The 12582-nt window shown below is 45.9% G+C and overlaps 1 protein-coding gene across 5 annotated transcripts in view; it reads right to left on the minus strand.

Annotated features, from left to right (window-relative positions):
* LOC140385819 (piezo-type mechanosensitive ion channel component 2-like) overlaps positions 1-12582 on the minus strand; it is a 1561269-nt gene that overhangs the window by 138933 nt on the left and 1409754 nt on the right. For all 5 annotated transcript variants that reach the window (XM_072468377.1, XM_072468380.1, XM_072468378.1 and 2 more), the window contains one exon: positions 7225-7360. In XM_072468377.1, coding sequence (XP_072324478.1) covers positions 7225-7360 — 136 coding nt within the window. The remainder of the gene's footprint in view (positions 1-7224; positions 7361-12582) is intronic.

Here is a 12582-nt window from a genome sequence, read left to right on the forward strand (position 1 = left end):
GGATTGCGGGTCGTTTAGGCCCATATCGCTGTTAAACACAGACGTGAAAGTGCTGGCTTAGCTATTGGCGGGAATGATGGAAGGTTGTGTCCGGGGTTGGTTGTGGAGGACCAAACTGGCTTCGTAAAGGGCAGGCAGCTCTCTAGCAATATTATAAGGAGGCTGTTAAATGTAATTATGACCCGTCGGGAGCCCAGGTACTGGAAGAAGCAGTGAGCATGGACGCGGAGAAGGCATTCGACTGGGTGGAGTGGTGGTACCTTTTGAGGTCCTGGGAAGGTTTGGGTTTGGGAATGGGTGCCCTTGTGTATGTGGCACCGAGGGCGATCGTAAGGACTAATGATTATGGGCTCATGGAACTTCAAATTGTATCGGGGACAAGGCAGGGGTGCTCGCTGTTGCCGCTGCTGTTTGCACTGGCTCTGGCAATGGCTCTGAAGGGGACGGCAGAGTGGCAGGGGATTGTGAGGGGATGGAGGGAGCATCGGGTGTCGCTCTATGCTGATGACCTACTGTTGTATGTTTCGCACCGGCTGGAGAGCATGGAGAGGTTCATGGGTCTGTTGGGGAGGTTTGAGGTGTTGATTGTAGGGAAAAGTTCCCGGTGAATGAGTTGGGAAAGCGAGCCAGTTTAGGGGGGGGATGCAAATTAAGGTGGCTAGAGCAGGTTCAGATACCTGGGGATTCAGGGAGCGAATAAATGGGTGATGCTTCACAAGTGGAATTTAACGAAGCTGGTGGAGGAGGCCAGGGAGAATCTCCAGAGGTGGGATATGTTGAAATTGACTTTGGCGGGAAGGGTCCAAGTGGTAAAAACGAACATTCTGCCGAGGTTCCTGTTCATTTTCCAAACACTCCAATCTTTGTTCCGAAGGCCTTCTTTCAGAAACTGGACACAATTATTTTGGACTTTGTATGGGCGGGGAAGGTGCCAAGGGGTAGGAGGACCCTGCTACAGAGGCAGAGGCAGCAGGTGGGGAAGGGGGGGGGGGGGGAATTGGCATTGCTGAATCTACTTCATTACTACTGGGTGTCAAACTCGGAGAAAGTGAGGCGATAGTGGGAAGGAGAGGGGTTAGAATGGATTACGATGGAGGAGGAATCCTGTAAGGGGTCCAGTTTAAGGGCTATGGTGATGGCAGCATTGCCAATGGCACCGAGCAGGTCATCAGGGAGCCCGGTGGTGCAGTCCACGGTGAAGATCGGAACCATTTTAGGATGGTGGGGATGTTGGTGTTAACACTATTGTGTGAGAATCATGGGTTTGAGCCGGGGGGATGGATGGCATGTATAGGAGGTGGAGAGAAGCGGGTCTGGTCAAGGTGAGGGAATTGTATCTGGAGGAAGGGTTTGCCAGTCTTGAGGAATTGAAGGAGGGGGCAGAGCATTTAATCTGTGCCCTTTAACTTACATTTTCAAGCTGCATTTTTTAATCTTGTCACAAAGTTATCATAGGCTCACCTAATTCCTGTCTGAAGCTTTGAAATTCAAACCAGTAGATCCGATGATTCAATTTCAGCTGAATCTTTCAAATATTATGCTTGGGATTTTGCTGTCCTCTTCAGTAAGCTCCCAGCTGATAAATAAATTTCATTCCATATCTCCTGCCCACAGAAGGATATAGATCACCCTCTCTTCATTGTTAGTGCCTTTTAGGAAACTACTGAATGCCAATCTGCACTTTTGCTTAACCTTCACAAATGCATCTACATCAGCTTCCCAATTAATTGTGGGCTGTAGCCATACATTCATTGCTGTGCCAGTCGACATTTAGTTTTTCATTTTCACACAATTCCCTCAGATTTTCTTCTAGCACTGATGAGGGTTTTATTTTCCAAATCAGTACTAACTGAATTTAAAATGCTTCGGGTTTACTCACGGATACTCACTGCTACCATGCTATGTATTTCTGTGGCCTTTTGGATCCTAATGTTGGGAATAATTACAGTTAAAACTAGGAAAGATGAGAGATTCTCATGTTTAATACTCGTCATGCTACCTTGTATAAAAGGAGCTCAAGTTTGTAATGGTTTTGTTACATAGCACTTGAATCTCGAGTGCAGCCATGAAATGTGTCCCGTAATTCTTAGCTCTCAACAAGTATTACAACAATATGTGACAATGTGGCAGGAGTGCAGGAGTCACTTCCTTGTGGCAGCTTCCAGAGAAATGAGCACACACTTAAATGTGTGCTGGCTATGGTCACAATTTGCAAACTAAGGGAGTAAAATTCCTTCACGTTAATGAAGGTCATTGGTGAGGACTTCCAGTGGTGGCCATGGAGTAAATGCTGGCACACAAGGTGGCTTCTGCTTGAGGTTCGATTTTTTGTCCTTTTTGCAGGGTGCTTATAAGTGAAAAAGGTGAGAATAAGAAAGAACTAGTGATTCCCCTTCGGCAGGGAATGCCTCAACCCTATCAAACTAGGAGTGCAACGAGCAAAGGTCCACAGTTAGGCCAAGAGGAACTCGCGTGGCTCAGCAGAGGGAAAGATGGTGGAGAGATCCGTGGCGTCTATGCCCGCACAATGGTCAACGGAGCAACTGGTGGAGTTTCTTGGGGTGATATACATCACTGTAAGTACACAAAGGGTTAATGTACATACACCACACCTAGCTAGACACTAGAGGGAGCACCAGAGACATGACACACAGACATTCAACCAATAGGTCGGTAAGATAGGACACGACCAATGGGCATTCAAGATACACATAGAGGTGACACTACCACAGGAGGGCATTACACCAACCCATATAAAAGGACACATCACACATGCTCAGTCTCTTTCCAGTGGAGACACTCGGAGTACAAACACAGGGTTGATTGAACATCACAACCACCACGTGTATTGTAGCAGACTGGTTCGTCAGTCTGAGTAGCTATAGAAGGATTAACAGTAGCGTCGAATAGTTGCACGAAGAGCGCACAGAACGGGAAGGTTCGTTCGCGCGTGCGCGACAAGCCGCGCATGCGCACTTGCGAAAAAGGGCCAAGTAAAGGAACAGCGATATGCGCATGCGCAATCGCTTCCTACGACATACATCACACGCTTCATGACGTCAGAGGCCCGGACCACGCCCACTTAAAGGGGAAATGTCCCAAAACACGAAAAAAAAAATTAAAGCCTCAAAACCAGATTCTTTCACCTGGAATGACAGCACAATGCCCGAAATTCGACCAGTAGCTGAAAGTAACCTCCGCAGAACCCTGCAACAAGCAGTTAGCACTTACCAAAGAGATGATACAGTCCTTGAAGACTGTGACTCAGACCTTGAATTCTTTTTTGGACATCACGAGCCCAATGCCAGCTCCGACACAAAACGTGATGATATGGTCTTGGAAGACAACGATTCAGACAAAGATTTCACCTTGGGAGGTGGCTACCCCAGTACCAAATCCAAACCGCAACCAGACGTGTCGTACATTGACGACCCCGACGACGAGTTCTTCGGATTGGGGAATCTTCAGTCCAGCATATATGACACCCCGACTCGTCAGTGCAGGATTATGCTGCGGCCTGACGCCAAGAGACAGAGAGCGGTACAAGCCCACAGAGAGCGGCCTGCTGCCACACAGAGTGGTCCATGCACCACGAAGGGTTCCCGACTCCGAACAGAGAGTGGTCAACGCACCACAAAAGGTCCCAGCCTCTGCACAGAAAGCGATGAAAGACTCCACAGCGAGACAACTGCACGTCTCCACACAAGAAGTGACTCCAGTGACACAAGCCTCCACAGCGAGCTCGTGGACAGACTCCACGATAGAAGCAATGGAAGACTCCAGAGCGCAATCCTTGCATGAACAAGAAATGATGACAGTTTCCACAGAGAGACTAATGCACGATTCCACACAGGGAACATTGCAAGACTCCACAGAGGGAGTGACACAAGCCTCCACAGCGAGCTCGTGGACAGACTCCACGATGGAAGGAACGCAAGACTCCAGAGCGCAGTCCTTGCATGAACAAGACCATGAGGGTCTAGCAACCTCTTCTGAGCAACCAGCAGCAGACGATGCAAGTCTGCCATGCTCAAGTGAACAACAGAAAGACTATGACAGTCTACCATGCTCAAGTGCACAGCAAGAAGACTATGACAGTCTACCACGCTCAAATGTACAGCAAAAAGACTATGACGGTCTACCACGCTCACGTGAACAACAAAGCTATTATGACAGTCCATAATCTGATAATGGACAGATTATTTGAGCCACCAGAAGAAGACTCTGACAGTCTACCCAGCTCAAGGGAACGACAAGAAGACACTGAGGCTCTACCCACTGTATGCGAGACAAGTGACAACGGCATCCCACTTCCCATACCAGATGTGCAACGTGACAGACCTCAGCTAGTGTGTACAGAGGCACTCGACAATCACAGTGAGACTACTGGTGACTCCGGTGACACCACGTTAATTCAAAGCTCATCCGCTCGAGCCTCTCCACAAGCAAATGCATTTCTGAATGTTTTGACTCCGGACGTGGAGCATCAAGAAACCTCAGAAGATGCAAGTGAACTTGAAATGACTCCGGACGGGGAGCATCAAGAAATCTCAGCTGACTCAAGTGAACCTGCAATGACTCCGGACGGGGAGCATCAAGAAACCAAAGCTGATTCAGGTGAACCAGAAAGGGCTCCAGATGGGGAGCATCAACACACCAAAATTGACTCAGGTGAAACAGACCAGACTCCAGACGGGGAGCATCGACAAGCCAAAGCTGATTCAAGTAAGCCGGACATGACTCCAGACGGGGAGCGCCGCAAACTCAGTGACGGCACGCTCAAGGAGACAGCAGATGCCACAAAGCACGCTAACACGAGTAACTGTGTGAAGGACTCGTATTATCCAGTGTGGTCCTTGAGCGCAGCAAACACGACAACAACACCAACCACCACAACAACAACATCAAAGATAATAGCAAGAAGCGCACCAAAGGCAACAACGTCGACAACAAGCACGACAAAAATAACACCAACGGAACTACGACTGGTACGACATGGTACAACTCTGCAAATGCGGGACACTGTTACTGCTCAGCTCAGTACAATGACATACCATGGCAGGATGATGCATCTTACCAATTCACGTTTGCTGCACTACCAACAGGCAACATGACTTTCAGGGCAGATGCTACCAAGAATTGCTACCATAAGCATCGAAAAAAAAAAAAGAAACAGACTCCAAGTCAGTCAATGAAGTGACTTGAACACCTCCTGATGACCAAAGACCAGGACACTGACGGCGTTCACAAGGGAATGACAACTTCTATACCAGACCATATAAATTCATGAACTTTGGACTCATAACTTTTATTTTGTATTGTCTTATCCTCAAAGTCATCGCAACTATGATTTGGTCTTGTATCATATTGGATAGTCATCACAGTTATCATAACTTGTACAGAGCATCACTTAGCTACCTGTTTTTGTTCAATTTTCTTTAACACTGTACAGAAAATATGTAACACGAAAAAGGGGGGGGGGGATGTGGTGATATACATCACTGTAAGTACACAAAAGGTTAATGTACATACACTACACCTAGCTAGACACTAGAGGGAGCACCAGAGACATGACACACAGACATTCAACCAATAGGTCAGTAAGATAGGACTCGACCAATGGACATTCACGATACATATAGAGGTGACACAACCACAGGAGGGCATTACACCAACCCACATAAAAGGACACATCACACATGCTCAGTCTCTTTCCAGTGGAGACACTCAGTGAGTACAGACACAGGGTTGATTGAACATCACACCCACCACATGGATTGTAGCAGACTGGATTGTCAGTCTGAGTAGCTATAGAAGGATTAACAGTAGCTTCAATTCCAAGTAGGAGAATTGTTAATAGTTTAATGAACATGTTAAAGCTAAGTCTGAGCTTTCCTTTGTCAGAGTGCACATCAAGGAAGCAGCTTATGCTGCGTCAAGAGCATCAGCGGAGTTTCAACAGCAGAGGAGATCAGCCTCGGAGGATTTGGCAAGGGTAGCAGAGCTGATTCAGCTGCCCTGGAGAGAGTAGAGCAGAGGTTCGAGGTGCACACTCCAGAAGGTGGAGGAGTCAGTGGTTGATCATGAAGATTGGCTGGCCTTGTTGTAGGCCGAAATGCTGATGGCAGAGGGTCATAAGAAACTGAGAGAAGGTGGATTGATGACTTGGAAAACCGCTCGAGGAGGCAGAATCTAAGGATCGTGGGCCTGTCTAAAGGGATCGAAGGAACAGAGGCCATGACATATGTGACTAGGATGTTCAAGAGGTTTGTGGTCTTTGACCGATCTCCTGAAGTGGATCGGGGGCATAGGTCTCGGAGGTGGAAGCTGAAAGCGGGTGAGCCGCCGAGGGCGATTATTGTGCAGTTGCCCACGGTGGGCATAGGAGACAAGAGGGACATGAGGTTCGCATCTACCAGGATTTCGGAGCGGAGCTGTCCAAGTAGCGGGCCAGGTTAAATAGGGTCATAGCTGCCCTATTGGGTTTAATGAAAGCCCCAACACTCAACAATCAATTGCCAATTTAGCCTTCAGGCCTCAATTATTTAAATTAACCTGTCCTGGAAGCTTGGTCAATGTAAAGCAGAGCATGGAAATTCTGCCATGCTGCACGATCAGCTGTACAAAGGTACCAGAGAAGTTTTTCCTACTCATGTCTTATCATGAGTTTTCTCCTATTAATAAGAGATAAATGTTGAAAAATGTTTTCCTCTTGTATTGAACATTAACATTAAATGATCCCCAAAAAACATTCGATATCCTCAATGTTTCCCAAAAATGAAATTTATCTTCAGACCAGAGTAGCACCCTTTATTGTACTTAAATATTGCCCTTTCCCAGAACTACCCCCCCCCCCCCCCCCCCAACAGCAATATTTCTTAAGTCAATAGACAAGCCAACAAGCAACTAATATTGAGCTCAACAAGCAACTAATATTGAGCCGAGAGCTATTTTCTGCTGTGGATCCATGTTCTTTAGCAACGGAATTGAGATCGTCTAACTTCTTATGCTTTATACCCACCATATTCATGAAAGAAAGAAACTTTAATCCATTTCCCTCGCCTGGATGGAAAACACAAGTAGTGAGATACAAAAGACATGATTCTAAAATTTTACAGCACCGCTCTTCCTACAAATCTGTTGTATATTCAATAAAAGCGCGGAACCTTACCCTGACATGCTGTATGGATGAACATTTTCTAAAATCAGAATTATGTCACTTACTTTGCAATGACAATGGCTTTTGCCTTGATCATTTGCTCCCTTAATTTTTCCAATAAAAGCTCCTTTTTATCCTTTGCTTGGACACTGAGTGATCCACTTCCTTTCCGACTACTACTGTTTCGAGTGCTTATACTGCCTGTATGAAAATGGAAGAACATTCACCGTGATTAAACAGTGGCTTAATGTTGCAACAAAGCTTTTAATTATGAAGATCAGTCATCAGCATTATCAAAATTTACATGGTAAAATGATCTTTGCATGATAAAAATAATGCCTCTGCTTCCACCAAGAATGCCTGCTCCTCCTGGAGGAAAATAATTTTGGAAGCAATTTAATCACTGCCTTGCGCCCGCCGCAGATCAGACAACGCCAGTAAAATAGCAAGAAAGGCCAAAATATAGATTCACGCCTATCTAACCGAGTTCAGGATCATGCTCAGATATAGTGAGTGTATCATTACCCCAATTTGCATTAATTTCCATCTCATTAGCAAGATTTCATTCAAATGTAATGGGCTCCTGAGAATTAACCGGCTCCCCAACCGAAGATCACGCGCGTGCCGTTTGATACTCCTTTTTAAAAAGGTGAAGCTGCCGCAATGGCTGCTGAGGGGAATTGAGCAGGTGAGTAGCTATTTCCACTTTCGGGCATGCAGTTCAAGGGCACTGGAGCTGCTGCTCCAGTGTGCGCGAGGGGTGGTCCCCTCAGGGCGGTTGGGCTTGGTTGGGGTGGGGCTGGAACATTCCAGGTTGGGGTCGTCCCTGGCAGGGTGTGGGGGAGGGGGGGCTGAGGGGCTTTTAGTCCATGAGGACTTCAAGCCATCTTTAAATATTGTGAATACCCTCCAGGGTTATAATCTCTGGATTACTACCCGAGCCACGTGCCAATTGGCATAGGGTTGAGAAAATTAGGGAAGTTAACACGTGGCTAAAGGAGTGGTGCGGGAAAGAGGGATTCCATTTCATGGGGCATTGGCATCAGTACTGGGGCAGGAGGGACCTGGACCGTTGGGACGGTCTTCACCTGAACCATTCTGGGACCAGTGTTCTAGCGAATAGGATAAATAGGTTGGTCACAAGGACTTTAAACTAGCAAGTTGGGGGGAAGGGAAGGGTAAAGCTATGGACAGTATAATGGTTAATGGAGAGCAAGGCAGCAGGTTACGTGACAGGTTATGTAGAGATATGGGTTCAAAGACAAGGAAAATTAGGAGAAAGGGTAAGAGGAAAAATAATTTGCGAAAAGTTACTGATCAAAGTGTTGGGATTCATAACAAAGACATAAAAAACAGCATAAGTGTACTTTACCTGAATGCTCGTAGTATATGGAATAAGGTGAATGAGTTGATGGCGCAAATCATCGTGAATGACTATGATTTAGTGGCCATTACTGAAACATGGTTAAAAGACGGTCACGACTGGGAGTTAAATATCCAAGGGTATCAGACTATACGAAAGGATAGAATGGACGGTAAGGCTGGTGGTGTAGCTTTGTTGTTTAAGGATGGCATCCGGGCAATAGTAAGGGATGATATTGGTGCTATGGAGGACAAGGTTGAATCAATTTGGGTGGAAATCAGGAATAGTAAGGCGAAAAGGTCACTGATAGGAGTAGTCTATAGGCCACCAAATAGTAACAGGATGGTAGGGCAGGCAATAAGCAAAGAAATAACGGATGCATGTAGAAATGGTACAGCGGTTATCATGGGAGATTTTAATCTGCATGTCGAGTGGTTTAACCAGGTTGGTAAAGACAGCCTTGAGAAGGAGTTTATAGAATGTGTCCGGGATAATTTCCTGGAACAGTATGTAATGGAACCTACAAGGGAACAAGCGATCCTAGATCTGGTCCTGTGTAATGAGGCAGGATTGATTAATGATCTCATAGTTCGGGATCCTCTTGGAAGTAACGACCACAATATGGTGGAATTTAAAATACAGTTGGAGGATGACAAGGTAAAAATCAAACACTAGTGTTTTGTGCTTAAACAAAGGCGATTACAATGGGATGAGAGAAGAACTAGCTAAGGTAGACTGGGAGCAAAGACTTCATGGTGAAGCAGTTGAGGAACAGTGGAGAAGCTTCCGAGCGATCTTTCACAGTGTTCAGAAAAGGTTCATACCGGCAAAAATGAAATTCGGTAGAAAGGGTAAAAAATCGACCGTGGATATCTAAGGAGGTGAGGGAGAGTATCAAATTAAAGGACAAAACATACAAAGTGGCAAAGATTAGTGGGAGACTAGAGGACTGGGAAGTCTTTAGTGGACAACAGAAAGCTACTAAAAAAGCTATAAAGAAGAGTAAGGTAGTCTATGAAAGTAAACTTACTCAGAACATAAAAGCAGATAGTAAAAGCTTCTACAAATATAAAAGCCAAAAAAGAGTGGCTAAGGTAAATATTGGTCCTTTGGAAGATGAGAAGGGAGATTTAATAATAGGAGATGGGGAAATGGCTGAGGAGCTGAACAGGTTTTTTGGGTCAGTCTTCACAGTGGAAGACACAAATAACATGCCAGTGACTGATGGAAATAAAGATATGATAGGTAAGGACCTCGAGATGATTGTAATCACTAAGGAGGCAGTATTGGGCAAGCTAATGGGGCTAAAGGTAGACAAGTCTCCTAGCCCTGATGGGATGCATCCCAGAGTGTTAAAAGAGATGGCTAGGGAAATTGTAAACGCACTAGTGATAATTTATCAAAATTCACTAGACTCTGGGGTGGTCCCAGAGGATTGGAAAGTAGCAAACGTGACACCACTGTTTAAAAAAGGAGGTAGGCAGAAAGCGGGTAATTATAGGCCGGTAAGCTTAACTTCGGTTGTAGGGAAAATGCTGGAATCTACCATTAAGGAGGAAATAGCAGGGCACCTGGAGGGAAATTGTCCCATTGGGCAGACGCAGCATGGGTTCATAAAGGGTAGGTTGTGTCTGACTAATTTGGTAGAATTATTTGAGGACGTTACCAGTGCAGTAGATAACGGGGAGCCAATGGATGTGGTATATCTGGATTTCCAGAAAGCTTTTGACAAGGTGCCACACAAAAGGTTGCTGCATAAACTAAAGATGCATGGCATTGAGGGTAAAGTGGTAGCATGGGTAGAGGATTGGTTAACTAACAGAAAGCAGAGAGTGGGGATAAATGGGTGCTTCTCTGGTTGGCAACCTGTAACTAGTGGGGTCCCTCAAGGATCAGTGTTGGGCCCGCAGTTGTTCACAATTTACATAGATGATTTGGAGTTGGGGACCAAGTGCAATGTGGCAAAGTTTGCAGACGACACTAAGATGAGTGGCAAAGCAAAAAGTGCAGAGGATACCGGAAGTCTGCAGAAGGATTTGGATAGGTTAGGTGAATGGGCTAGGGTCTGGCAGATGGAATTCAATGTTGCCAAGTGTGAGGCTATCCATTTTGGGAGGAACAACAGCAGAATGGATTATTATTTAAACGGTAAGATGTTAAAACATGCTGCTTGTGCAGAGGGACCTGGGTGTGCTGGTGCACGAGTCGCAAAAAGTTGGTGTGCAGGTGCAACAGGTGATTAAGAAGGCTAATCGAGTTTTGTCTTTCATTGCTAGAGGGATGGAGTTCAAGACTAGGGAGGTTATGCTGCAATTGTATAAGGTGTTGGTGAGGCCACATCTGGAGTAGTGTGTTCAGTTTTGGTCTCCTTACCTGAGAAAGGACATATTGGCACTGGAGGGAGTGCAGAGGAGATTCACTAGGTTGATCCCAGAGTTGAGGGGATTAGATTATGACGAGAGGTTGAGTAGACTGGGACTGTACTCATTGGAGTTTAGAAGGATGCGGGGGGATCTTATTGAAACATATAAAATTATGAAGGCAATTGATAGGATAGATGCGGGCAGGTTGTTTCCACTGGTCGGGGAAAGCAGAACTAGGGGGCATAGCCTCAAAATAAGGGGAAGTAGATTTAGGACCGAGTGTAGGAGGAACTTCTTCACCCAAAGGGTTGTGAATCTCTGGAATTCCTTGCCCAGTGAAGCAGTTGAGGCTCCTTCTTTAAACGTTTTTAAGAAAAAGATAGATACCTTTCTAAAGAATAAAGGGATTCGGGGATATGGTGTACGGGCCGGAGAGTGGAGCTGAGTCCACAAAGATCAGCCATGATCTCATTGAATGGCGGAGCAAGCTCGAGGGGCCAGATGGCCTACTCCTGTTCCTAGTTCTTATGTTCTTATAGGGACAACTACAGCTGTTGCCTGTCTATCCTTCAAGAAACCTCCAGTACAGAAGCTGTTCTTGGTTGTGTACTGAAAGCCACTTTAAATTCCTTTGACTGTGAGCAGGCTCAAGCTTAACGGAAGGCGGTGGCACAGTGATATTGTCACTGGGCTAGTAATCCAGAGACCCAGGATAATGATCTGGCGACATGGATTCGAATCCCACCATGGCAGGTGATGGAATTTATAGTTAATAAAATATCTGGAATTAAAAGTCTAATGATGACCGTGAAACCATTGTTGATTGTCATAAAAAACAATCTGTTTCACTACTGTCCTTTAGGGAAGGAAATCTGCCATCCTTATCTGATCTGGCTTACATGTGACTCCAGACACACAGCAATGTAGTTGACTCTTAAATGCCCTCTGAAATGGCCTAGCAATCCACTCAGTTGAATTCAACCACTACGAAAATACAAAAAAGAAATGCAACCGAACAGACCACCCAGCATCGAACCAGGCAACGGAAATAACAATGGCAAACCCAGCCCTGTCAAACCTGCAAAGTACCCCTCACTAACATCTGGGGGCTTGTGCCAAAGTTGTGGGTGACTTCAATGTCCATCATCAAGAGTGGCTCAGTAGTACCACCACAGACCGAGTTGGCTGGGTCCTAAAGGACATAGCTGCTAGAATGGGACTGCAGTAGATGGTGGGGAACCAACAAGAGGGTAAAACATACTTGACCTCATCCTCACCAATCTGCTTGCCGCAGATGCATCTGTTCATGACAGTATCAGCAGAAGTGACCAGCGTACAGTCCTTGTGGAGATAAAGTCCCATCTTCACATTGAGGATACACTCCATCGTGCTGTGTGGTGTGACCACTGTGCTAAATGGTGACACTACCACCTTGCTAAATGGGATAGACCTCAAACAACTCAAGATTGGGCATGCATGAGGTGCTGTGGGCCATCAGCAGCAGCAGAATTGTATTCAACCACAATCTGCAACCTCATGGCCTGGCATATCCTCCATTCTACCATTACCACCAAGCCTGGGATCAACCCTGGTTCAAGCTGGGCAGTGCTCTCACAACTAACAAGGCCAATTCCTTATTAGCAATTGCCGTAAGCGTTTTAAAAATCATTTACAGGATGTGGGCTTCGTTGGTTAGG

Source organism: Scyliorhinus torazame, chromosome 11, assembly GCF_047496885.1.
Source record: "Scyliorhinus torazame isolate Kashiwa2021f chromosome 11, sScyTor2.1, whole genome shotgun sequence".
Taxonomy (NCBI): Eukaryota; Metazoa; Chordata; class Chondrichthyes; order Carcharhiniformes; family Scyliorhinidae; genus Scyliorhinus; species Scyliorhinus torazame.